Source organism: Centroberyx affinis, unplaced genomic scaffold, assembly GCF_046629955.1.
Source record: "Centroberyx affinis isolate AG114_WGS23_722 - 3 ecotype Tasmania unplaced genomic scaffold, CSIRO-AGI_Caff_v1 ptg002443l_1, whole genome shotgun sequence".
Taxonomy (NCBI): Eukaryota; Metazoa; Chordata; class Actinopteri; order Beryciformes; family Berycidae; genus Centroberyx; species Centroberyx affinis.
Window position 1 is genome coordinate 171,719 of NW_027280685.1, and position 27,818 is coordinate 199,536.

Genomic DNA, 27,818 nt, shown 5'->3' on the forward strand with positions numbered 1-27,818 from the left:
GGAAAGTAGGAAATATGGGAAAAAATTGCTTACATCTTTACCTAGAGTACATGTATGGATTTCCTTGTATACACACATAGCACTACAAAAACATAAAAATCAATCAAAAAATCAATATGTTATGCAGAATATCAGAATATTTGCAGTATGTAACAGTGAGAGCAATATGGAAAACTGAAAAAGCAAATATGTGATTTTATAGCAAATACACATGTATCGGCTTTACATTAACAAGTCTATAGAAGTCCATTTATATGTACAGAACGCATTGTGGTGTGTAGACCCGCATTGTAAGCAAAGTGCAAATACACACGTGTGTTAACCAGCCCTGATCGAGCCAGTCATTACCCCCTGACCCCTGACCCCTATGACACGCATCACTTCCTGTCTGAGGCAGGATGTGGGATTCCCCCTCCACGCCTGACTGATCCTCCACAGGTGTTTAGTCTCCGCCGGCCTCAGACTCCGCTCTGCCCCTATCAGATCACATCGCAAAGCTGGAGATCACGTCTCCTGAGAGAGAGAGAGAGAGAGAGAGTGTGTGTGTGTGTGTGTCCAGGTGCGCGTGTGTGTGTGAATGAGTCACACTTGACTCACTGTCTTGAACGTGTAGAGGAAGTTTATTCTAGATCCATGGTGATAAAGAGCATTTAGTTGACGATTAAGCTACCAGGTAGTTAGCTATCAGATTTTTTTTTTTATGCTGGTACCAAGTCAGCAACATGCCAAAACCTGATGAGTCATGACTTAGCTATAAATGAACTGGAAGTGCAGCAGGCCTACTGACAATCAAAAAATGAAAAAGAAAATTTGTTTTAGTTTGGATCGGATGCCCCTGTGTAGTAAAGGATGATTAGGATTTGTTTTTTTTCCAATTGCGTTTTGTCTACTCTTTCACCTCACTGGGCATGAAAATGTTTGAATGTGATAAAAATGAGATTCTGCATGTGCTTACCACTGTTACTGAGCACCACATAATTCAAATTTCAAGAGAGCAGAGACAAAAAAAAAACATGGCATAAAGAAATTACCTGGGCCCATTTTCAGAATTTTCTTTACTAATTTGAAGATAAATCTGATTTTAAGACTGAATACAAGATTAACTTGATTTTTAAAAGTAATATTTTTTGCCTATTAATCAGTAACTAATTTAGATTTTTTCATGTCTTTTGTATTCTCTTGAAATTGGCAGATTGTCAGATTTTTTTCACTTACTTGAAGACAAATTACAATGTAACACTGAATACAAGATGAAATGGCCTGTTAAAGATTGATACATTTTGCAATGTCTTTTGGCCTTGCCTCACTGTATTAAACTGTCGTTGTGTGTGTTGTCAGGGCGGAGAAGCCGTGTCCTCGAGGCTGGTGGGGCAGTCCCATGTGTGGACCCTGCAACTGTGACGTTAACAGAGGATTTCACCCAGAATGCAACAAGACCAGTGGAGAGTGTCGCTGCAAGGTAAAAACATGCCTTCATTTTGATTCATCCCCTCATCCACTGTTGAGAAAGTTGAAATGTACGGATATATATATATATATATATACTGTATATACACACATATACCAGAGTGCGTCTTTGTTTTATTCTCCTCCAAATTAGTCTGTTTCAAGTATGTTTGCAAAAATGATCCTCATTGGAATCAAGGGTAAAAGAATACTGTTTTCAATTGAAATATATATATTTAAGTTAAAAGTTAAAAGGGCTGTACAATCACCTTCAGTGGTTTTATTCTTTATTTAGACAGTCGATTAAGAAGGCAGACACAGAGAAAAAAGCTCTGGCAGTATTTAATCCAATTCAATCAGTTTGATACTATAAATTTACCTCATTAAGATTAATTTCAGCCTACAAAGGTGGCTAAACTCTATTCTGCACATAAAAAAGATCAGTAAACTGAGTTTGAGTGTGGTTATCCTCCATTACATCCCTATGTTGGACTTAACAGTACTGAAATTGAAATAGATTTGATAAAGACAAGATGAGGAGAAAATCTCTTTTCTTCTTCCCTTACTCAATCTCTCCTTGTGTTTATCCCTCTCTCATTACTTATACATTCTCCCTCCTCTCCTCCATCTCTCCCTCTTTTCTACATATTTCTCCACCCTCTTCTCCCTCCTTTTCCCTACCTCTCATTACCTCCATATCCCTCCTTCCTTCCCTCTTTCTACCTCTGTTTCCCTTTCTCCATCCCTCTTTTCCTCTCTCTCTCCATCTGTCTTTCCCCTTCTCTCCCCTGCAGGACAACTACTACCGTCCAGAGGGTGAGGACACTTGTTACCCCTGTGAGTGTTTCCCTGTGGGCTCCGAGTTCAAGACCTGTGACCCGCACACTGGACAGTGTCCCTGCAAGGGCGGGGTCATAGGTCGCCAGTGCAACCGCTGTGACAACCCCTTCGCTGAAGTCACCGCCACTGGCTGCGAAGGTACGTGAATTCATGTACTTTGAATAATGAAAATCTTTTTTGATGGCGATATGTCAGAAATTTAACATAGGATGAGATAAGATTAACTTTATTAATCGGAACTGGGTCATTAAAACAGAAAACAGAAAAGAAGTATAGAAAATACAAGTGTAGGTTGAAGAACGAGGCATTAAAGAAAGTAATTAAAGATATAGATAGCTATTACAAGATGTTTTCAAAGTATCTACATATTTTGGAATGGGATTATGGTTGTATATGAAACCTGAAACCATGAATTTCCGGTCACTTTTTTCTTTTCTCTAAGTGGAAATCGCATTTTAGAACCGAACCTTTCAATTCTTCGGACTGCAAAGCGAGGATAATAATGCGTAATAATTTCCAAATTTGGGTGTATTATTCCTTTAAACGCTCTATAGTTTACAAAGCGGGCTGTATCAATAGACGAAGTGTCAAAAGGAGACAAACGCTGTCGCTCACATCTGCTGGTGTTGCAGTTGAGCTAACTTGGCCTCTTTGTTGCCATCCAGTCAAGCAGAAGAGGCAAGTCTGGCTAGCAGGCTAACTTGGCACCAGCACTGCACACACACAATACAGTAGTGATGAATAGAACGCAGGAAGACAAAACCACAAAGTCCCTAATAGAAATTGAATGTCTGTCTGCTTACTGTTTGTTGACCCAATATGAGCACTTCACAGTCAGTGAATGTGTTCAGACTTTTTATCTGCGTAAACCGCGTAAATTCTTTATTTGCAGTATGGTGCCCCCTGTTGAAATACTGTTGCTTTAAGATTTAAGACATTATTTTTCGCTCTCAAATTTTTAAGTTAAGTATGTGACAGCCAAATATCAGTTTTACATGTATTATAAAGCTTTAAAATGTTTGTTTATTGCATTGTTAGTAATATATGTAAACAATGTAGCAAAACAGACCTATATTTTGAGTTAAGATGGGCTTTGGAAGGTGAAATAGCCTTTTTTTCAATGTAAGTCAGTAAGGAATCAATGTAAGGAAGACTGGTATTAAGGAGGTAAGGAAGGAAGTGAGGAAGGAAGAGAGGAAGGAAGAGGGTTGAGGGAGGGAGCGTGGAGGGAAGGAAGGAAGGAAGGAAGGAAAGCGATGGAGCGAGGGCTGAAGTAAATATGGAAGGCAGAAAGGAGGAAAAGAAAAAGGGAAGAAAGGGAAGGCAGGAAGAATGGAAGGATGGAAAAGAGGACAGGAGGGAGAGAAGTAGAGAGGGGGAGAGAAAGGAAAGAAAGGAAAAAGAGGAGGTAGGGAGGGAGAGTGATAGGAAAAAAGGAAGGAAGGAAGAAAAGAGGGAAAGAAAATAGGACAGAAGGGATGAAAGAAGGGAGAGAGTAAGGAAGGGAAGGGGGGAAAGACAAGAGGACGGAAGACAGAGGCAGGAAAGGTAAAGAAGGAAGTACAGTAGGGAGCGAAGATAAAAGTAAGGTGAGAAGGGAAGAATGAAGTGAGGAGAGATGAGTGTTTTCTCTAAAGGAACCGGGCCCGGTCTCATCCACGGCAGGCTTCATACCGGTCTGTCAGCTCTGCACCCGGCAGCCCGCTGGCTGCTGAGACCACACACAATATCTCTGCGGTTAATGTCACTCCAGCCTTCAAAGACCTCAAACTGCCTTGTGGTTTAGCAGGAATGATCCTCAAAGATTTATATACCCATAATGCAGTTTAAGGGGAAATACGATCTGAAAAATGGAAACGTGAAAGTAGTAGTTATGTGAAGATTGGAGCTTGATTTATCACTTTTACATGTATTTTATCAAATGTAAAAGGTTTGTTTATATTGTTGATGTATAAAAAAATACCATTATTATGAGTTTGATGGTCCATAAAAACTGCAAAAAGCGTATTTTCCATGTCAAATTCTTTTTGTACAGGAGGTAATTTTTCACATACAACCAGCTCAGATAAAGTCAGCTCAGTCAGATTGGACAAGTTGTGTCATGGCAGGGAAGGGACTCATAAGAGTTAATAAAACACAGTGGGATTAAAGGCCTTGTGACACAAGCCTGGGACTGCGCTACTGAAAGAAGCCACAAACAGCCCACAAGTCTGCAGGTCTCAACCTGGTTTGCTGTGGAGATTCATTAACCCAGATATGCCGCTATGCATTATGTATCGCGGCTTGTGTAATAACTCTGTGGGATTAATGAGGCTGAATGTCACTGCACTGGTCTGTCTGGCTGTTACATAAGGCGGAGCGGGTTGGGTAGCGAGTCAAGATGGCGTCCGTCCTGAGGTGGAAGCAAAGCAGGCTTTTTACCTTTGACACTGTAATGTTTGTGTTGAAAGTAGCTGAGTTTAGGTGTTAGTTCAAGCAGTTGTTTATATGTTCTTAAGTTGATTCTTCAGTCAGGTAATTACTTGCTCGGTTTGTAAGTCTGTCACTAAGTATGTTAGTTGGTTTTAGTTAGTTCAGATACTTTAGGATAGAATTAAGATAGTTAGTAAAGTGTTACTTGTTCCATTTGTAAGTCTGCCGGTCAGTCAATTAACACATTAGTCATTAGTTATTAGTTTGTTACCTGGTCAAGTATTGATCTGGTTTTGCATCCTGAGCAAATATGCTATGTATACTGAGCCAGAAGTAGATTTACTCTGGTTTTCTGTATTTACAAATGCCACAAATTTAAACATCACCTAATATTTTCAAACAGATATTTAGTTTTAATCACCTTGCCTGACAGGCTATGTTGTAAAATTTGTGGGTGAGGAATGCTGTGTGTTTACCTACAGGCTCTTGTAGGCAGTATTAGTGATTTATTGGTGCCAGCCTCAGTAAATCTTGAAACCAAAGTCAGACCTTTAGTCCTTCACTGTGTGTATCCTGTGCCCTCCTCCCCTCCACAGTGGTGTATGAAGGCTGCCCCAAGGCGTTTGACGCAGGCATCTGGTGGCCTAAGACCAAGTTTGGACGCCCCGCCGCCATGAACTGTCCCAAAGGATCCATCGGTGAGTAGCGTTCAATCCCTCTGATGACAGGAGGAGCACATGAAGCAATTATTTAGTCCTGGATGGAGTCAAAGTAATGTGTGAGCCACTTGGGTTCGACTGAGCAGATACTTCAACTGACTTTTCTGTGAATACTCACCAAAACAAAACACAGAAGAAGAAACATACTGATTGTAGCTATGCTAATATATTATGTACATTATATACAATATGTTATATACAATTATGGTGTAATGAATTATGGTGTAATGTGTATGAGTGCTATTCCTGGCCATGAGCCACCTGAACATTATCAACTCTCTCTCTCTCTCTCTCTCTCTCTCTCTCTCTCTCTCTCTCTCTCTCTCTCTCTCTCTTTCTCTCTCTCTCTCTAAACACTCTACAATAATAAGGCAGCTGTCTGATTGGTCTGTTTATCCAGTAGAGACTTCTTATTAGCCAATCATGTAAAGGCCTGATCTCTAGAGGCATTTGGATACAAACACCAGGTATTGTTAGGGAAACAGTTGGCCCTCTCTCTCTCTCTCTCCCTTTCTCTCTCTCTTTCTCTCTCTCTCTCTCTCTCTCTCTCTCTCTCTCTCTCTCTCTCTCTCTCTCTCTCTCTCTCTCTCTCTCTGTCTCTCTCTCTCTCTCTCTGTGTGTATGAGAAAGAGAGAGAGAGGTAGAGAGACAGAGACAATAGAGGTGAAGTCAAGACTCAAGTTCACTGACCTGTTCCCAATAAAGCACTGTCACTTTCCTGGTTACCGCTTAGTTACCACTGTCACCATGGCAACCCCTTTGTTGTCCCTCCACAGACTCGTGGGGCAATTTATTTGGTAACGTTCCTAGTCACCCTCTCATTTAACTGTTTCTCTGTTTGCGACTGATGAAAAGAGCATTTGAAGAGATTTATATGAGCTCTTTTCTCAACCTAAAACAGACTGAGGACAAATCTGTTTCAAATATTTCATCCACTGTGGGTGCATCAACTTTACATTTTAAAGCATTTAGCTGTTGCTCTTCGCCACTGCAGCTTACAAAGGCTGAGCAGACAGGAGTTCAGTGTCTTTGTTGTTTTTACTCACCACACATTGACACAAACTCAAAAAAGGACACAACACTTAAGTTCAAATCAAGTTCAAATCAGTCAAAGTTTTCAAAAACTCTTTTGCCCCAGACTGCTAAGAATCACTTTATTCTTGGTGGCAGGTTGGCCTGGTGTTTAAAGTCCAGCAACTGAATCTTCACAGGTTTGATTCCTGCAATAAACATGTGACACTCATTTCACCAGTCTGGCTGTCTAGCAATGAAAGGAACCCAGCAAACATTTTGATGTTGAACTTGTGTAAATATAGTGCTAAAATGAAGGTTGACACAATGTCTGCAGTCGTTCATAGCTGCTACCTGCAATGTTTTGTGAAATGGAAACCTAAATATCTTTCTGATATCAGTTCAAAATAGTTTCCAAAACGGTTTTAAAATACATTTTTACCATTTCATATCATATTGTGAAACTGTATGGGTTGACACTGAACCTGGCCAATTCCTGCACGTCACCGTCAGCCAAATTCTTGCTGGAAACTTGACTTAACTTTCCTCTCCTTTCCTTTCCTTGTCTCTCTCCAGGTACGGCCATCCGCCACTGTAACGACGAGAAGGGCTGGCTGCCGCCTGAGCTCTTCAACTGCACCACCGTCACCTTCTCCCATCTTGAAGAAATTGGTGAGTACTAGACCTGACAAAACCTGGAGCTTCCTCCTCTTCTACCTTTTCCCTGCTTTTTACTCTTTTCAGCCCTCACAAAGCACATAGAATAATCTAACAACCAGCAGAAAGAGAGAGAGAGTTTTATGTGGAGATGTAGGGATTTTGTTCCACTGTTTGTCTTGAGATGCATCTACTGGCAGTTGATGTTTCCCCACCAAAGTGTAATTTGAGATCTGTCTGTAGGCGACTTGAACAAAGTATTGCACCTATTGTTGGTTCAACCCGAACATAACACTTGGGGATTAAACTTCTCAACGTTTCACTATTCATTGGATTGACCGATTTATATTATTTTTCACCGCAACTACTCTGCTGCCTTTTGCCTTGGCCTGCTCTTGTTCCATCCCTCTGTTCATCCCTCTTTCCATCCCTCCTCCTCCATTCCTCCAGAACGAGGACCTGCGTCGTAACGACTCGCGGATGGACAGCGAGCGCTCCAAGGCCATCGTGCGCCTGCTTCACAACGCCACCAATAACACCCAGCGTTACTACGGCAACGACGTGAAGACGGCCGCCCAGCTGCTGAGTCGGGTGCTGCAATACGAGAGCCGGCAGGCGGGATTCGACCTCACCGCCATGCAGGATGCAGAGTTCAATGAGGTACAGAAGAAAAACACCAGGATGTCAGTTTGGTTTCATACTATTTCATTTACTGCAGACTCCTACAAGATGATTTAGAGTAATCACTTGATCCCTGGTGAATGGATTACAGTTTCAAATGAACTTCTCTTTTCTTGGAGAAGATCTTAGAGCTGGCAGAGTTTTGGGAAACCCAGTCTGTTGCACTGGGAGCACTGGTGGCACACTGCCCTCCACTGGTCGGTCCGTACTGGGAGAGCAACTCAATCCATCTGTCTTGTTGTTTTCTAGGACATCCACCATCCGCTGTCACTTTAGCAGGGTTTCAAATGCATGATTTAGAGAAGATGAGACTAATTAGTATTTTGAGTTAACAGTAATTATGTGATGCATTCACTTTGAATAATGTACAGTAATATACCATAAAATCCTTCATTCACTCAAATCCAGAAACAAATTATCTCTTGTTTACTATTATTTAATGCTTTTGTGTGAAGAGCAATCATGATAATTATCTACATAATGTTTTTTATCAGTTGATTAAAGACAGCAAATGAACAGCAATAAAATCCCCTCATTCTGGATCTGTTTGCAGAACTTGGTGCGAGCCGGCAGCGCCATACTGGATCCTGACACCAAGGAGCACTGGGAGCAGATCCAGAGGACGGACGGCGGCACCGCCCATCTGCTGCGCAGCTTCGAGGAGTACGCCAACACACTGGCACAGAACGTCAGGAAAACCTACCTGAAACCCTTCACCATCGTCACCGACAACATGAGTGAGTGGAGGAGCCTTAAACATACTGCATCTGCACCCACAATCACCCATAATGATGTTAATCTATGCTAATTACCAGGTTGTTTTTCAGTAACACTAGATCTAATCTGTTCTTGGCCTCTATATTTTGACTGACAACATTCAAGGCTTTGTCAAGCGACCGCATTGTCCTCATTTTACATATAATATGCGTTTTATCTCTCCTTTCATCCCTTAATTCCTATTGTTTACTCTTATCTTCCCTTCCCCAATTCCCCTCCCTCTCCTCCTGCTCTCTTCTCTTTGCCCCCGCCTCCTGTCCTCTTCCTCCTCCAGTTGTAACGGTGGACTACCTGGATGTGTCTGACCCAGAGAGGGCGGCGTTCCCTCGGTTCCAGGAGATCCAGGAGGCCTTCCCCAAAGAGCTCAGGTCCTCCGTCCACTTCCCCCAGTTCAACCTCCGCCCTCAGGAGCACAGAGGTAGGAACACTGGGAGAATAAAGATAGGAATGGAATAAAATTAAATGAGAAAGAAACTTCTTTGCAAACGTTTTACACTTTTGTCCAACATCATCACATCCCTGAAGCGTTATACTTCAGAAATGTTGAATATAATACGCTAAGTTTAAATCGTAATGTTAGTCGGATGCTTCATGTTTATTTCTCTGTCTCTGTCTATTTCTTTCTCTGCCTTCTTTCCGTCTAGTCGAGCCCAGCCCTGCCCCCTCAGGCCGCACCGAGCCCCCGGAAGAGGAGGAGCACACAATGTCCAACAGGGAACGCCGCCACGCCGAGCCCGCCGCCCCTCTGCCGGTTGCCGTGGTGATAGTGTACAGGTCACTGGGCCAGCTCCTCCCGGAAAGATTTGACCCCGACCGCAGGAGCCTCAGGTAGACTATCGACATCTGCTAAAAAACACAATAAATGTCTTGTACATCATTATCTTAAAACTACTAGTATATTTTGGAATGCATTGCACTGCCATATGCAACAGTGTCAAAACATAATTAACAAACATATTTTTGCAGACATTGAGCATTGGGAGGGTAAACTATAGACAAACTTTCTCACAAACTTTGCTGAACTTAAGTTAACTAAGGCATAATCCAGTCAAAATTATGTTTAATGCATGCCAGTTGAAAGCAGAGCCTCAAAGAATGTGTCTGAACTCACAATACTGTCTATATACCTGTGTATATAATTCATCTATGTTCTGTACAATTCAAGATTAGCAGAACATGACACCAGCATATAGAGAGTTGGGTTGCACATGGAAATATTTGATCGTTCAACAGTACATGACATAAATACATGTCATAATATTTAGGTGTGTTTGGAAGAACTGCCGTATCAGTGCTAGCATAGGCCTGTAAATTTCTATTTGGGTGGTCGCTAAGTTATTAAAAAAAAGCTGAATATGGGTATAAGAGAGTCTTCTGTATTATCGGAGTGTGTGGAGGGAGAGAGAGTTACCAAAATAGGTTTCCAAGATAAGAATAGCAAGATAAAGTGAATGTCAAAAAGATTAGAGCAAATATGCCCAAATGTAAATAACCTTTGAGTCTACATTTATAGTATACATGATAAAAATATTTGTGTGTATGTGTGTGTGCAGATGTGTGTGTGACTGCATGTGTGTGATTATGTGTATGTCTGTGTTTCTGCATTTGTGAGCTTGTGTTTAACTCTTGAATGATGAATTTCACATAATATTATTTTCCCTTCTTTTCACTCTTCATATGTTGGTGCTTGCATGCGTTCAGCCGCTTGTGTGTGTTCATTCATGTGTTCATTCCAGGCTCCCCAACCGTCCGGTGATCAACACGGCCATAGTGAGCGCCGCGGTGCACAGCGAGGGTCCGCCCCTCCCTCCCATCCTGGACCCCCCCATCACCCTGGAGTACACCCTGCTGGAGACCGAGGAGAGGAGCAAGCCTGTCTGCGTCTTCTGGAACCACTCCATCGCGTGAGTCGGACGTTTCCACCAATAAACACACACAAACACACAGACACGCGTTTGTTTTGATCTGTCTCGCTTGCTTTCTTTCTATTTCACATTTTATCTTTCTTTCTTCCTTCATTCTCCCTCCCTCCCTTTCCCCCAAAATTGAGACATTGTCAGCGTGAATCGACTCTTCTGTCTCTCGCACCCACGCACACACACACCCCAGATCATTCAAAAGCCCTGAGATTAACTTCTGCAAATAAAAATGTATTCATAATGTTGTTTTTGCACGTATTGTTTTGATTGCAGTGACAGAGCATGACTAGTTTGTTAGCATTCTCCCTTAACGAACTTCTACCTCACTCCCTACTTGTGTGTGCGTGTGCGTGTTGGTGTGTTTAGGATCGGAGGGACAGGTGGCTGGTCGTCTAAGGGCTGTGAGCTGCTCAACAGGAACAACAGCCACATCAGCTGTCAGTGTAACCACATGACCAGCTTTGCCGTGCTCATGGACATCTCCAAGAGAGAGGTATACCAAAAAGATTTATCAACTTTAAACCACATGTAAAACATCCAATTCAGCTGGATTACATGTGCATTTGTACTCACTTTTGACCTGTTGTCCTGGAATTACAGGAAGAGACGTGGTGAATGAATGAATTGACTGTTTCTTTCTTTCCCTCCCTCCCTCTCCGCAGCACGGAGATGTGCTCCCCCTGAAGATCGTCACCTACACCACAGTGTCGGTCTCCCTCTTCCTCCTCCTCCTCACCTTCATCCTGCTCTGCCTCCTGCGCCGGCTGCGCTCCAACCTCCACGCCATCCACAGGAACCTGGTGGCGGCGCTCTTCTTCTCCGAGCTCGTCTTCCTGCTCGGCATCAACCAGACCGACAACCCGGTGAGTTGTGGATTAGACGCTGAGTGTCTAGCGCATGTACAGGGTTCGAAGTTTAGGATGGTGTATGGTATTTAAGCATCATCTGCAAGCTTGCTCTGTTTATCACATTTGGACAGGGAGTTATGCACGTCCTTACATGACAGTATTCAGGAAATTTCATCCAATATCTGCTCATATTTTACTGAAAAGCCATGGAAGTGTTGCATCCTAACAAGCGAAATGTAAGCAAAAACATAACAAAACCTCAAATCTTACACTTAAAATTCTAACCCCATATCTGGTCTTAAGGTTTATCAGTTTCTAGGGCTTCCAAAGTTAGCAATGGATGTTTAACACAACTTTTAATTTGAAGTTCCTCTGTCATGCCCGGCCACCCACCACTATTGGCACTTTCTGCCTCGGAGTTTAAACAGTCATGTGAACTCTGCCAGAGAAGCAGTTTGGCTCACTGTTTCTCATCATATGGTGGGTCAGCTTTATGCCTCTTAATACCACGATTAAGATGAGCAAATAAACACCCACATCTTCAGTCACACAGGTATATAAATGCGCTCACAAACACTCAAATGCACACAACAATTTGTGCAAAAATACAGAATAACAGACCTGGAAGGAGTCATGCATAAATCATAGAAAAGAGGGAAATATAGTTCAAAAATTTAGGTAGAATTACATTTTAGGTATTTGGCTAGAGCTTTTATCCAGAGCAACACATGCACACATCCAGTACAGACGCACACACTCAGTTGGTACTTTTCCTATGCTTGCGGTGTGGAGGATCTCGAGGTGGGATAAAGATGTCTCTCTCTGGTGTTTACTGTATTAGAAATTTCCAGGCATGCTACGATTTTTGTTTGGCCTGCAGGCACCCGTCTAACGCTGTGCTGACAGGGGCTTTACCAGACTCAAAGGGCCAAGGCCTACCTGAGAGTCTGCCTTTATTTGACAGATTATGTGTTTTGATGCTTCGCTAATGACTGTAATGGCGAGGAATGCGATGGATGCCAAACCCCTCTCCAAATATAACCTCTTTAACTTGATTTCACTGAACTGAGCGTCCTAGTTGGATGTAACTTTTAGAGTGGTGAATGGTTTAGAGTTTAAAGTTGAAAATCTGATTGGTGAGCTGTGTTTTAAGTTTGAAATCTAGTTTAGTTCTACGTTTGAAATCTAGTTTAGAGTCGGGTTGATCACAGTAACGGCCACAAACATACATGTAATGCACACACATACAGTAGGATCAAAAGGTGTGGGAATTCTTTGAAGTCTGCTGACACAGACATATACATTTACACCCACACACACACCCACACATACACACACACACCTCCCCAGGCCAGTAGCGGAGACATGCTGTGACTGGTACCTGTCTCCAGAAGCGGGCCTCAGGGCGGTAGAGCCTGGCAAAGCTTTCCCAAAACAACTTCTTAGTTTTCACCTGATAAATCTTGTGCATAATGGCGCTACAGAAAACACCATTAATCTGTTAATTGACAGGTAATCCTCTTTTCGAGAGAAATGAGATTTGTAAAACTGAAACATGGGTCTTGGGGAGACACGAGGATGGTTGTAAACATGCAACAAAGAAGCACTACAGCCAAAAGCTGAGGACACAATCTAAAATTAGATATCTTCCATTTGAAGTGTGACATTTCCTCTGACAAAATGATTACTGGCATGCTAGTAAATGTTAAGTGAAATCATTTAAGTTCCTGTTATCTAAGTGAGGATTTGGATGCCACAGTAGATTATACAACATCATTATTGTCATCATTTATCATCCTCATTTCAATTAATTTGTCATGCATTATATTTTATAAGTTCAGCTTCAACTCTCACTGGCTGCAGCAGTTTCCTGCTCTCAAGTAGCGTTGCTGGCCGTCGGTCGTCCAGATTTGTCCAGATTCAAGTCTGAAAAATGAAACATTTTTGACATAATTGCACCAAGATCGTCAGGTGCAACTGTCAGTCGAAACTATGGTGGGAAATTAACACCAACCACTAGCTGCCAGCCAGATGTTGGTAAATGTGGGCTCTGACAGCCACTTTGGCAGGTAACCAATCATTGTTCAGAAGTCCTATTCTGTTCTAACAATCACATCTGACTGGTAAAAACTGTGAAAAAGCAGCTTGAGTGTTTTGGAATCCATCACCAACTTTGGCCGGTGGATGAAAAAATCAGTTCAAACATGAAGACTAGTCCAGACGGCCAAATCAGACCAATAACCAGGGTAAATAATGTCCTGGTAGCTGTCCAGGTTAGGACCACTTTAGTTTACAGGCACCAGATAAGTCTTGGGAGCACTGCCTTCCTTTTAGTAGAAACGCTCTGACTCTCAGTGTTTTGACTGGGATGACTGTGACTCACACACTGACTCACCACAGGCTGTGGTAGCAAACTGTTTGACTTTCTGCTGAGAACAGGAGCCAAGTCTGCATACATGCACAAGTTTGTAGAGAGAGAAAGAGAGAGACAAAGAGAAAGCAATGAAAGTTTGTTTTAAACTTTTTTTCTGTGTGTGTTTGTGCGTGCATCTGTGTCTGAATGCATGCTTGCTTTCATGTCTGTGTGTGCATACATTTCTGTGTGTGTATGCATGTATTTGTGTGTGTGCATGGACTCTATCTGCATGTGTGTCTGTATGTATGTGTGTGCATGTGTGTCTGTGTACACACACAGGTGTTTAGGTGTGTACTGTATGTGTGTGTGTGTGTGTGTGTGTGTCACAACTGTGGAATGCTGTCAGTGTGTGCCCAGAGCCAACTGCAGGATGATTTATGACCCTGCCTAGGTAGACTCTCTCTCTCTCTCTCTCTCTCTCTCTCTCTCTCTCTCTCTCTCTCTCTCTCTCTCTCTCTCTCTCTCTCTCTCTCTCTCTCTCTCTCTCTGATCTCCACATCAACTGCACAACATTACCACTATATCTCTACCGCTGGAACATTCCCAGATACACTGCATTCCTCTGGTAGAGAGAGAAAGAGTGAGAGGGAGAGAGAGAGAGAGAGAGAGAGAGAGAGAGAGAGAGGGAAGGATAGAGAGAGGGAGGGGAGGAGATGGAGGAATGAGAGAGAGACTCATATTTTTTTTTAATTTTGGCGACATCCCAGAGACCACCTGTCAATCAAACAGTGTGGGTGGGACTGTGACTTCTCTTTCTTTGGATTTTCTGTTGATGCAGTTTGAGTTTCTGTAGGTGGCGCTCTTCTCTTTGTCTGTTCGGCCATGGCGGCTATCGCTGCTCATGCTAACTACCCAGTTCTTCTTCTATTGATTCCAAATAAACCACTGTTGCTGCTGCCGGAAACATAAGACACATCACATCATAGCAAATGTAAAAGCATTCATGAACTCGGTATAAAATGTTGAGGATTACCACTTTAACTGTAAAACACATAGAGTTCCTTTGTGCATAAATGTGATATGTTTGCAAAGAAAATTTGGTTGATTGATGAAAGGATGGATGGGTGGATGGATGAACTGGGTGTTTAATTGATCAACGGGATTCATGGAGGTAATAGGAGGAAGAGGAAGGGGGGAAGAAAATACAAACTCAAAACAAAGCTGTTGTTATATTTGGATTCCCTCTAATTGCAGAGACCCATACTTACTCTCTCTCTCTTTTTCTCTCTCTCTCATTCTCTCTCTCCTCCTCCCCCCTTACCTCCCTCCAGTTTGTGTGCACAGTGATAGCCATCCTCCTCCATTACTTCTACATGTGCACGTTTGCCTGGATGTTCGTGGAGGGGCTGCATATCTACCGCATGCTGACCGAGCTGCGGAACATCAACCATGGCCACATGAGGTTCTACTACGCCATGGGCTGGGGCATACCGGCTATCATCACTGGTGAGGAAGACACACACACACACACACACACACACACACACACATACACACACACACACACACACACACACAAACACGCAGAAACACAGCAATGGCAGATAGTCAGGGATCATTCATGCCATAACTCGTCTCTGCTGAAGGGGCTGTGATCCTCGTGGGAAACTTACTAAAGGAGAAACAAAGAGAGAGAGAGGGAGATAGACAGACACACAGATTGAGACATAGAGAGAGAGACAGATTTTTTATTTGAATGTCGGGAATATGTGGGAATAAGACACTAATACTGCTTTAAATTAAAAAAATAATATATTCCAGCGTTTTCATGAAACTTCCAGTAGGGTGTGGTGAAGAAGAAAAGACTGTGCGTGTTGCTAGAAAAATTCGTCTCAACATGCTACAATCTCATAAATAATTGATTTGATTTTTTTGAATTGATTTTATCTTTCAGATTTTAACTTTTTTATTGACTATTGAAATGTAATGGATTAAATACTTTGTGATGTACTGAAATGCGTTGGTAGTATTAGTTCTCTATCAATCGTGTTGTGTTGAGACATAGTGTGAGAGAGAGAGTGACAGAGAGAGACAGAGTGTGAGAAAGAGAGACATAGAGAGACAGAGGGTGAGATGTAAATGAGACAAATAGAAAAAAGAAGGAAATTACAGATGACAGTGATAAATGACTGGGATGGAATGGGGAAAATGGGAATAGGAGAGAGAGAGAGAGGTGGGGGATATCCAGAGGTCGTCTCCACTTGCTATTAATGCAGACTTTGAAGAGTTCCTCAGGGTAATGGGACCTGAAGGTTTTTAAACTGTCTGGGTGTCTGGTCGCTCTCTGACACTCCCTCAAAGACGGATAGGAAGGAGAAACAAGGAGATGGAGGGGTGAAGCGGGAAAGGGAGGTGGGAGGGAGAAGTGGTGAGGAGGGGAAGACACCAGCAAAGGCAAAATCTCACGAGTTTGATTGATTGACTTGAAAAATAAGGAAGCAAAATTGTTCCGGGCGATAGTCATGGCCATTATGATTAGTGGTTTTGGTTGAAACTGCTTCAGCATGATATTTTTTATTCTATCATGATTGCATTTTAATCATTTTACACCAGATTTGGCAGCCAGTAATGTCTTCTTTGGAGAATCTAGCTTTTATAAAGTTTTTGTGCATTTCAGTGTTATTGGTCATTGGACATTTTTTCTGCTGTAAATACTCGATGGGGGAAGAAATGTATAGGCGCCTACCTAGCTCCACCTAGCTTCATTTGCCTCCCTCCATTTAGTTTGCATTCATTTATATGTTCAGTCTGAACATAAGGTTAGACGAAGAGGTAGAGGAAGGGATGTGGGGAGGCTTCACCAACACAGGTTTGGTGATTTTTTTAGGTTTATAATCCTGTTTACACATGTTTTTTTCTTGTGTACCTGTTATGTGTGTGTGTGTGTGTGTGTGTGTGTGTGTGTGTGTGTGTGTGTGTGTGTGTGTGTGTGTGTGTGTGTGTGTATGTGCAGGCCTGGCAGTAGGTCTGGATCCTCAGGGTTATGGGAACCCAGATTTCTGCTGGCTGTCTGTCCACGACACACTCATTTGGAGCTTCGCAGGACCCATCTTTGTAGTCGTCCTGGTGAGTGCCTGAATTAAATTTGTCCAAAATTAATAAACCACTAATTCCTGTGGTTTTACTTGCTCTGGAAGTATTTCAACCATTTGTAGATTTAACCCTAAGCTGAGTTTATAGTGATTCCTCACATTCAGTCGATAGTGAAATTTATAATCGCAAATAGCCAAAATGATGTGTAATATAAAAAGAAAACTATCAAAAAAGTGCTGTAAAATGTCTCATATACAAGAGTGAATTAAGTGTTCTGTTCAAAAACTCCCTCTCTCTCTCCCTCCCTCCCTCTCTCTCTCCCTCCCTCCCTCTCTAAAGGTGAACATAGTGATCTTTGTGCTGGCTGCCAAGGCTTCCTGTGGTCGCAGGCAGAAGGCCTTTGAGAAGTCAGGAGCTATGTAAGTTTCTCACTCACATTCATAATTCCACAATATCCAAAGGTTATAACTTTTTTTATATAACTTTGGCATTTAAAGTCTTGCATATTAGTCAGTATTGATCTACTTACGGTATCCGATATTGAATGTGTGTGTGTGTGTGTGTGTGTGCGTGTGTCCTCACCCCAGTCCCGCGCTGCGTATGGCCTTCCTCCTGCTGTTACTCATCAGCGCCACCTGGCTGCTTGGTCTGATGGCGGTCAACAGTGACGTTATGACCTTCCACTACCTGTTCGCCATCTTCAGCTGTCTGCAGGTAACACAGTGTTTATGTGTGGCTTTATCTGTGGATACAGGATAAGACTGTGTGTGTGTGCTGGACATTGGTGGATAAAACTGTAATTTTCCTCTCAAAAGACCATATTAATTTTTCCAAACCTCAAGGAACCCTTGATAGATAAGCTATGGATAAGGTTATTTGATAAGGTTTAAGGTTTATAGTAGTAGTAGTTAGAGGATTTTCTCATTGTGCTAACGTCCAGTTAATGAAATAATTCTCTCTCTCTCTCTCTCTCTCTCTCTCTCTCTCTCTCTCTTCCTTCACAGGGAGTCTTCATCTTCTTCTTCCATGTGATCTTCAACAAAGAGGTGAGGAAGAACCTGAAGAACGTCTTCACGGGAAAGAAGAGCGTACCGGACGAGTCCAGCACCACCAGGGCCTCCCTGCTCACTGTGAGTGGACACGTACACATGCACACACACACAAACACACACACACACACACACACACACACACACACACACACACACACTACTTTTCATTAGCTGTGTTCAATTGGAAACAGTCTGGTTTTGACAGCTTTTTGTTTATTGATCCTGGTTGTTAAATTGGTCTTAAATCTAATTCCATTAAAAAGCATAGAAAGTATTAAAAAGGTTTCTGCCTGTTCTTTTCTTCCCCCTCCCATGTCTCCCCCTTTCCTCCTTTCATCCCTCCATCCTCAGCGCTCCCTCAACTGTAACAACACGTACACGGAGGACGGGCCGCTGTACCGCTCGGCCATCGGAGAGTCCACCGTCTCCCTGGACAGCACGCTCAGGTCAGCCAAGAGCCGCAGCAGCTACCTGGCTTACACACTCAGGTACAACACACACACACTGACCGCATGGCTGCTTCTACTGCGCTGCGGCATGAGTGGTACGCATGGAGTGTGTGTGTGTGTGGATGGGTTTTAGGGGGTGAGGGAGTGTGTGAGGGTGAGGTTTGGTGTGTGAGTGTGAGAGTGTGTTTGGTGTCTCTCTGCATGGTGTTGCTACAGGTGCAAAGCATGTATGGTATTATGGCTTTGGTGTGTGTGTGTGTGTGTGTGTGTGTCTCTTTCTGTCTACTTCAGTTACTGTGGGAATTGCTTTCTATTTTGTTCTTTACTTATTTCTCTCCCTGCATGTCTGATGATGCATCAAATGTCTCACACATACTAACACCCCCAAGCCCCCAAATTGTACACACACACACACACTCGCAGACACACATTCACACACACCCTCCTCTCCACTCGTTCTCAGCCCTTCTCCACTTCTTACAGTTTAGTTTGGTGACTCTACATGGGTCTCTGCGTTTCTCTAAATTTCCAGGGTGCTTCTTTCTTTCTTCCACACATGCATGTTGCCACAGAATGACACTCGCATCGTAATTCTGTGATTCTGCTTGCATGAGAAACCACGCAAAGATTGGCAAGCGCATGGCATTGATGCAAAACCTCATACAGAGCAACAGGGAAACATATTCCAGCTCTCACAAAGACTCCCACCAAGGCAAAGGAACACAATACCTAGAATTCATACACGCAAACCATCCATATGTGCTGTTATGTTATACTACATATTGAGAGCATAAATTACTCATTTTCTTGAAGTCAAATTTTAAGTTGTGTATAATATGAGGACGAATGAAATGTGCTCAAGAATGGAAGAATGTCAAAACTACTTGGATGTCAATGAGGGAATAATCAGTTTTTAAAGGAATGCACAAAGTTTTTGGGAGATTGGCCTGTTGTTCAACTTAGCTGCTAAGTGATGAGAACATAGACACCAAAATGATCCATGTGTCCCCAGTAGATCATTTAGTCCACCGCTCCATGCTAAGTCTTTAGCATACACTATCGATTGATTGATGGTAGGCGACTAGCATTATCTCAAACATAACAAAACAAGAACTTGACGCAGCTCTAAAGCTAAATGGTAAGCAGTCTTAAATGATATGTAGCTAAGTCTGGTGGTTTTGTGTAGGAACTTGGCAAAATTTACACAAAAATAAGATATTAAAATAAGATACTGTTGTGAACTAGCAGGGACTACTTTCCCTGTTTCCATAGGAAGTGAAGGTGGCGGGTGATGGGAAACTGTTTACAGCATAAATCACTGTGCAGCGGATTAATATGTGGTTGCTCACCTGAAATAGTTCCAAAAATAAACTTGGCTACATCAGCTTTATTGAGCCAATTACATTTCATTTTTGAAATTTAGGAATCTACAGGCCATATACAGTATATGTATATGTATAAAAAAAACATGAATACCTTTATATTGCTAAAATGTCAGTCTTCTTACTTTGAATAATGCTAGTTGCCGATTATCACTGACCATAGTGTATGCTAAAGAGTTAGCATTGAGCACTGGAGCGATGATCTACCAGGGACACATGGATGATTTTAATGTCTATGTTCTCTTATTATCACTTATTTGGCAGGTTGACCAACGGGCCAGTCTCCCAAAAACTCTGTGTATTCCTTTATTCAATCCCTGAAAAGTTGACTGTCTGAGATATTTCTTTCCCAGGATACAGATACTGTTCATCTCATGCTAATCTCAACTGCCTGTCTTGTACAGCGGTGTGTTTGAGTGTGTTACAGCCGTGTTTTCATTGGGGTGGAGTGGAGTTACATTTACCTGGTGTTTTAAACAGTTTTACAGAATCAAGGTTAGGGCTGACTGTACGCCTCGGCTCATAAAGCTGTCATCTGGGTAATATGAGCTGACACCAGGGTCAATGAGAGCAGAAACCCTGGAGTGGGGGTGTGGTGCGGCGTGCTGCCGGTGTGTGTGTGTGTGAGAGAGAGAGAGAGAGAAAAGAAGGACAGTGAGTGGGAGAGATGGGGAGAATAGAGAGAGATAGTAGAGAGAGAAGGAGGGAAAGAGTGAACTAGAGCAATAGAGACAGAGTGGGAGAGATGGGTAAAAAGTGAGAAAGAGAGAGGGAGGTAAAGAAAGAGAGAGGGAAAGGGAGACATAGGGAGAGTGTGGTAGAGAGGGGGAAAGAGAGAGAGAGGGAGACAGACAGAAATAGAGAGAGGGAGTTAGAGAGATGGGGAAGAGAGGGAAAGAAAAATATAGAGAACGTGGAAGGAGGTGGAGAAAGAGAAGTAAGGAAAGAGAGAGGGAGGTTCAGGAAGAAACAGAGTATAGAGAGAGAGAGAGTGAAAGAGAGAAAGAGAACAGCAGGAGACTTAGGAAAGGAGGGAGATGGGACTGTACCTGTTAAAGTGGGAATGTAATGCGCGCCCACACACACACACACACACACACACACACACCTCCTCTTCCCTGCAGCAGTTGGCCCGTCTCCAGCTGCTTGCAGAAGCTTCTCTCAGATCAGCCATCAGACGGGTCAGAGTCTCCAGGAGCTTTCTGCCCTCCAGACAACGTCTCAATCCAACCTGGAACAGACACACACACACAGCTGCTGAGGAGCGGAGACACACACGAGGGAAAAGGGAGAGATAGAAAGAAACGAGGGGACAGAGAGTGTTTGAAGAAGAGGAAAGGAGAAGAGTGAAGGAGGGAAGGAGTAAGAGAGGGATGCAGAGAGAGGAGGGGAGTGAAGGAGGGTGAGGGATTAGATAAGAGGAGAGATTTTCCATCCATCTCTGCAAATTATTATGTGTCAAGCTGAATGGAAACTGCAAATTTCAATAGCATCTACTTAAAAAAGGTTTTGTTCGCTTGAGGTGGAAACCTTTTTGTCGATAAAGAAAGTATGCGATAAAGAGTGATGGAAATGCACTTGTCAAATAGATAATGACACAATAAAACAATAACAACTTACTAATCAATTCTTGAAATACTCTCCAATTTTCAGTTGGGTGCATTTCTTTTCCGACATTCAGGAAGCCGATTTATTCGCTTCGGCCCAGCTGAAGGAAACACACCTAATAATAGAGTCTTACTAGTCAATTATTTCTCATCCTCATTTTTTGATGGTGTTTTACTATATTAAAAGCTGCCCCACTTAACCTTTACAGGACTTGGGTGTAATTTGAAGCTCCTAGTTTCTCTTTAACATTTTCTCTCACCACCCCAATCTATTATATTTGGCCAGGATGCTAACTTTGTGCTTCATTAATTCTGGGTGTCTGCCAGAAATCTTGCACAGATAAAGTTCATCCGCCCTCAGGTGGGGGAAATACCTTTCCGTTGGAGACAGTGAATGCTGCACTGAAAGCCAAAGCGATTAAAGGCAGTTTTCTCTGTTTCACAGTCGTTTCTGTTGATACTGGCGACAGAAACAAGTGGTTAGGAGTGGCCGATGTCTGGTGTTTTAGCTGCTGTACGTTACTTGTCTCAAACATCAAGTTGGGGCTTGAACTAACTTTTAGCAATGCTATACTTTCTCCTCTCCCCATCTCTCTCTTGCTCTTCTTGCTCCCTCACTTGCCTCCTTCCCTGCTCCTTCTCCCTCCCTCACTTCCTTCCTCCCTTCTTTCTCTCCCCCTCTTCTCTCTCTCTGTAGGGAGGAATCAGGTCAGAAGCCCAGTGTTTCTTCAGGAACAGCTAAAGGACACACAGATCTGGATGGACCTCTCTTCCACAGAAACGGCACCAAGGGAGACGGTAAGTGTTTTTTTGGTTCTGTATTTCATACATTATTATTTAGGTACAGAACTCAACAAAAACATAGATTTATATGGGCAAATGTACTGGCAGCGTATACACAAAGTCTCATCCACTTGCACAGACACACATGCACACAGCACACTCACTTAATGAGAAATTCTTTCTTGTGTGGCTTGATCGTGTTTCATTAATAAAGGTTAATCTGTCCACATTCCCCCCCTGTCGTGCCTGTCAGACTCGGACTCAGACAGTGAGCTGTCAGTAGACGAACACAGCTCCTCCTACGCCTCCTCCCACTCCTCCGACAGCGAGGACGACGACATCGACATCAAGCCAAAGTGGAACAACGAGAGGCAGCCAGTTCACAGCACACCCAAAGGTACACAAGGTCCTGTTTAGCTGTTGAGGTAGAGCAAGGCACCCGCTGCCAGGGTTAGAGGTTTGATTCCCACCAGAAAAAACGTATACCCTCATGGTGTCCACCAATGACATATGTCCACAATTTTGGCCATGGACAATCAGAGAAAATTTTTCAGCTAGCTAAAGCATCAACAATAAACATCAGGTTTTGGTGTCAGTCCCTCAGAATCAAAGAGCGAGGGCTTCTCGCCATTTTGCACTGACGTTCAACAATCATACAGGGAGAAATTCATTATACAAGAGGAAGAGATACCAGTTTCTCCACTGACAGTAGCCTGAATAGACCATAATGCAATGCAGCTACAAGACATACATGTTGCATTTTGCGTAAGGGCCACAAATCTTGCTTTTTCTCAATTGGAAAACTTCTCTCTCTGTTATGGTTATTGTTATTGCTCTCTCCACCTACATGTAAAACCCACAGCTGAAATGCTCAGGCATGTTCAAGCACATTATCTGGGGGTTGTCAAAAGGCATTCTGGGAGATGTAGGAAATTCCTAACTGAAGTAGAAGTAGACAAGGCAAGTTGAGAGAAAGTGGGTACAACAAAAAGGTAAATTTCAACACTTCATCACAAAATAATGCATTGAACATCACATATTGATGATATTCCTTTAACAACACTAATTGCAGTTTGTCTCTTTTTCCCCTCCCAGTGGATTCAGTGTCCAATCACGTGAAGCCGTACTGGCCAGCGGAGGCCACCACAGCCAGTGACAGCGAGGATCCAGGCGGGGTGGAGAGGCTGAGGGTGGAGACCAAGGTGAACGTGGAGCTGCACCCTGAGAATAAGCTCAACCACGTGGGCGAAAGGGAGAGGGAGGCGCCCCAGGAGAGAGACAGAGAGACGCCCAGCAACGCTAAAGAAACGCCGCCACCTAGCCAACCCAACAGCAACACCAACCACCAGCCAGAGCAGAGAAAAGGTGAGAGAAGAGAATTCACATATTTACTTGTGCTGTGATTTCTTTATTCAGTCAGTCAGTCAGCTGGTTAATCATTTATTTAAGTCTATCAGTGAGGCATCATAGAGTTACTCATTCATTTTTTTCTAATTCTTAAACTCTGACTTTGTGTCTTATGACCCTGTCTGAAAAACAAAATTAGCACCTGTGGGACAGTCAAGATTTAATTGAACTGAACTGAACTGAACTGAACTGAACTGAACTGAATTGAACAGAATTGAACAGAATTGAACTGACCTGAAACAAACTGAACTGTACAGAATTGAACCCAACTGAATGAAAATGAATTTGAACTGAACTGAACTGAACTGAACTGAACTGAACTGAACTGAATGGAACAGAACGGACTTGAATTGAATTGACCTGAATTTAACTGAATTGAATTTAAATGATTGAACTGAACTGAACTGAACTGAGCTGAACTTCTTGTCTCTCTGCCCTCCCCTCCAGGCATTTTAAAGAATAAAATCAGCTACCCTCCTCCGCTGACCGACAAGAACATGAAGAACCGTCTGCGGGAGAAGCTGAGCGACTACAACCCCCCCACCATCACCTCCCCTCCCCCCAACAACAACAACACCAGCTCCACCTCCCCGCCTCCCTCCTCCGTCAACATCATGACCCCGTCGTCCCGGCCGTCCTCGCTGGCCTCCAACGAGGGCGTCCGGCCCGTTAACCACGGCAACACCTCCGTCATCAAGCCGCCCGTTGCCCCGCGGCCGCAGATCCCCGTCCCGCCGCCAGCGACGGCCGTCTACCGGGAGTCCAACGGCGGAGTGGCCATGCACCTCAAGTCGGGCACGGTCAACGGAGGGAACGAGTCCGACTCCGAGTTAGTAGTCCTCTAGAGTGTGTTGGCGTGTGATGATGATGTCAGAGATCTGGTTTACCGATGCCAGTTCAATTAGAGTCATTAGATTAGATATGGTTTCTCCTTTTTAGCCTGTAATAATGATAATAATGATAATAATAATAATAATAATAACAACAATAATAATCATAATAATCATAATAATCATAATAATCATAATCATACAAATTATAATAAATGGTGGAATATATAGATATACGCTACCAGTCAAAAGTTTGGACACATGCATTTTTCTTTATTTTTACTGTTTTTCACATTTTAGAATAATAGTAAAAACATCAAAACTATGAAATAACACAAATGGAATTATGCAGTGACCAAAAAAGTGTTAAACAAATCAAAATATATAGATATAGATATAGATATATATATAGATATAGGTGGAAAAAAGATCCTGAGTTCATTTCACCAGGAGATTTGCATCATTTTATTTACAGAAGAGTTTGAAATACCTTTTCATAAATAACATGTATTGGTTGATCATAGTGCCAACTGATGCCCCCCTGCATGTATCATAACAGATCGCAATATTTTAAAAAGGAGTTGTAGTTAACTATAGCATGAATGAATGTGAACACCCTGCTGAAATGCTGCATGACGACCTCCTGCCTCCCTACACTCACCTAACCTTGCATGTTCTCCTCCCCTTCTCCTACCTTCTCCCTCCTTGCATCCCTCTCTCTATCCATCTCTCCCTCCCTCCCTACCTCCCTGCATCCCTCCTTCTCTCCTCTTTCCCTCCCTCCCCCTTTCCCGCTAACAGTGGCAGTAATGAGACTTCGATCTGACCTGTTAGGAAAACCCAGACCAGCCTGCCCTTGTGAGAGGAGGAGGGACGAACCTGCTGGAGGAGGACAGACGAGAGGAGGAGAATGAAACAAAAGAAGATAGAAGATGATGGAGGAGAAGTGGAGATTGGCTGATTTAGGAGAGAGGGATGCCTCAGAGGAAAAGAGAGAGGGTCCGCGTGTTCCCAAGGCCTCATCTATCCATCCGTCCCTCCTCTCTCGTTCCCTCTCTCTGGAGAGCAGTATTAACTGCAGACCTAAAGACTGCCTGAGTAAAGAAAATGAACAGTTAAAGAAAGGATGTGAGAAATAATAAAGGGAATGCTATGTTGGACTATATAAAGAGAGGATGCAATGGAGTCTCCTGTGCCAAAACCACTAAAGGAAAAGGGGGGTGGAGAATTAGGAGAAAAAGAAAAACTTCATCCCCCCCAGAATGCACTGTGAGCCCCAGAATGAGCAATGTCTTCCTCTGTGGTGGTTATGAGGGGTCTGTCCCTAGGTACAGATCTGGGGTCAGTATCTCTGTTTCCCCATTAATGGGTAAAGTTAGGAAACGGGCAGAAAAGCTGAATTCAAGTCAGTTTCTGCCTCACAGACACAGACACAGATGTGTAACCACTGTGCGCAGGCTCAAATGCGTGCTGGTACAGTCCCATTTGTAATCCAAATGGATTAAAAGGACTACAAGACCCTCAAAGCAATGGGAGGTCCTACAACAGGGAGTTCCATGTTGGAAGCCTTAACCCAGACATAAAGCTGTATGTGTGTTCATCCTACATAACACAACCTGTTCTCACTGACTTACCCTGCCTTTGGACTGTAAGTGGTGCACTATAAGGGGAGTTGTAATTTGGGACACACCCCACTCGTCAACCCTGGACCCCTCGGACTGCGCTATCACACACCAAGTGCTCTTCTCTTATCGAAAACTCAGAGAGAAGCGTTCACAGCCTCTCACCGCAGTGCATTTAGAGTGTAATTAATGTGTAGATATTCCTTAAGGTGAAGAAATGATCTATTTTGTATTTCAGCTGTTGCAAGGATAGAGAGAGAACTGTTTCTAAACTGAAAATCGATTGCCTGTGTTGAGTTGGGAAAGCTTTCCGATGGTAAAAACCATATGGTATGCTGGTTTAGCTGACTGAGAACAATATTAGTCTGAGAGCAAACGTGTGCCTTCGTCCCGTGTGCCTGGAATGAGGCCTTATGCATGCACACACACACTCACACTCACACACACCCTCATACTGTATTAGCCTATAGAGGGCTTTCAAGTGACATAACACCCTCTGGCGGCCATATTGGAGGTCCTCGGCTCTTGGGCAACAATAGCTGAGAACAGTTGACTGTGTGTGTAAACAGCTATCTCAACAGAATTTCAAAAGATGGTTAATTTCTGTGCTAGTTTTGACACATCACTGCTAAATCTGATTGGTTCTGTGTTTAGATAATGTCAGCTTGCTAGCTAGCAAATCATAGAATCTAGTCAGCTAATTATCACTGTCTTGCTGTAAACAAATATGATTTTCATACAGGCTAGCATATCTAGTAGAAGCTAGTTAGTTACTTGTTAACATTAACATTAGTTGCTTTGCAAAATTAGCCTGCTGGCTTATTAGCTAGCTAACAAAGCCAAAAACCAACTGTTTAAACTAACACTGACTTGAGTTTTTTAGGGTAGAGACAGCTGAAGAGAAGACAGTTTTCTGATAGTCATAGTAACCTAAATTTGGAAACAAATCAACCAACAGAGCAATCCTTTTCAGATAGCTCTCTTTTTCTAGCCTGGTTGTTACATATTTAGCCAGAATTTGCGCACAGCCAGTTCTCTGATGGACCTCCATGATGGACTCAGCTGCAGTTGCTAGGAGATTTATGATGCATCACATTATACACACACACTGACACATGCACACACAAACATATTACACTATACAGACGTGCTGAATGTGTGAATCACACATGTACACACAAACACACATACTGGATGACTGTCAATGTGTGTGAGACCTAGACTGTCCCAAGTGCATGTACACAGTCTCTGTTATGGGCCTAAATGAACAGTAATTATGTGGAATGGGAAGGAATTCCCCCTCTGTTGAAAACTGTGTCTGTTCAAGCACTATGAACCCTAAGCCTTCTTTTCCAGTGTCCTTTCTGCCTGATTGTCCAATGCAACACACTCCTGGTTACCAAAGTCATGAAATATGTATTCCAGGGTTGTGGTCAGTTCACTTTCAGCTCACACAGTTCAAAATGTAATCGACATAATGATAAAGCCTTCATTCTTATTCATTTCTTAATGGAGTGGATATTCAGAGTTTTGAGGAAATTGACACCTAATCTCATATAGCATTTGTTTTCTCCAAAATTGACAATTTAGAATGAACCCTTCAGTATAAAAAAACTTTTTTTTTTTTATTGTGTGAGATAAAAGTGAATTGATGCCAACTCTAATGCATATTGCACCTGTATAGGGCAACTTAATGTAAAGTTTACCACTCACCGAATGCCTGTGTACCATACTTACACCCCATACTGTAGCCAGTGTTTTGCCCTCACGTAATCAATGCTGTTGATAAATGTCCTTGTTTTTGTATGATCCAAGACACTGGAAATGTTTTGTAACATAATGTATATTTATTTTTTATGGTTTTAAGACACTGGAAAAAAAAGATGATTGTGACTGTAAAATTAAAGATGACACATTGAATTTTTAA

General features: G+C 42.8%; 2 protein-coding genes across 2 annotated transcripts in view; both read left to right on the top strand.

Annotated features, from left to right (window-relative positions):
• Positions 1–3,535, top strand: part of LOC139656316 (copine-8) — a 170,819-nt gene extending 167,284 nt beyond the window's left edge. The window contains exon 15 of the transcript XR_011696092.1: positions 3,520–3,535. The gene's annotated coding sequence lies outside the window, so the exon portion shown is untranslated. The remainder of the gene's footprint in view (positions 1–3,519) is intronic.
• The window catches only part of celsr1a (cadherin EGF LAG seven-pass G-type receptor 1a), a 113,108-nt gene extending 85,290 nt beyond the window's left edge, over positions 1–27,818 (top strand). The window contains exons 16-37 of the mRNA XM_071533852.1: positions 1,339–1,459; positions 2,241–2,424; positions 5,295–5,396; positions 7,005–7,098; positions 7,535–7,745; positions 8,320–8,503; positions 8,818–8,961; positions 9,188–9,371; positions 10,280–10,447; positions 10,829–10,955; positions 11,125–11,325; positions 14,998–15,172; positions 16,680–16,792; positions 17,099–17,178; positions 17,347–17,473; positions 17,764–17,889; positions 18,163–18,299; positions 21,947–22,047; positions 22,286–22,429; positions 23,128–23,397; positions 23,887–24,268; positions 25,071–27,818. Coding sequence (XP_071389953.1) covers positions 1,339–1,459; positions 2,241–2,424; positions 5,295–5,396; positions 7,005–7,098; positions 7,535–7,745; positions 8,320–8,503; positions 8,818–8,961; positions 9,188–9,371; positions 10,280–10,447; positions 10,829–10,955; positions 11,125–11,325; positions 14,998–15,172; positions 16,680–16,792; positions 17,099–17,178; positions 17,347–17,473; positions 17,764–17,889; positions 18,163–18,299; positions 21,947–22,047; positions 22,286–22,429; positions 23,128–23,397; positions 23,887–24,268; positions 25,071–25,095 — 3,400 coding nt within the window. The 3' untranslated portion in view covers positions 25,096–27,818. The remainder of the gene's footprint in view (positions 1–1,338; positions 1,460–2,240; positions 2,425–5,294; positions 5,397–7,004; positions 7,099–7,534; positions 7,746–8,319; positions 8,504–8,817; positions 8,962–9,187; positions 9,372–10,279; positions 10,448–10,828; positions 10,956–11,124; positions 11,326–14,997; positions 15,173–16,679; positions 16,793–17,098; positions 17,179–17,346; positions 17,474–17,763; positions 17,890–18,162; positions 18,300–21,946; positions 22,048–22,285; positions 22,430–23,127; positions 23,398–23,886; positions 24,269–25,070) is intronic.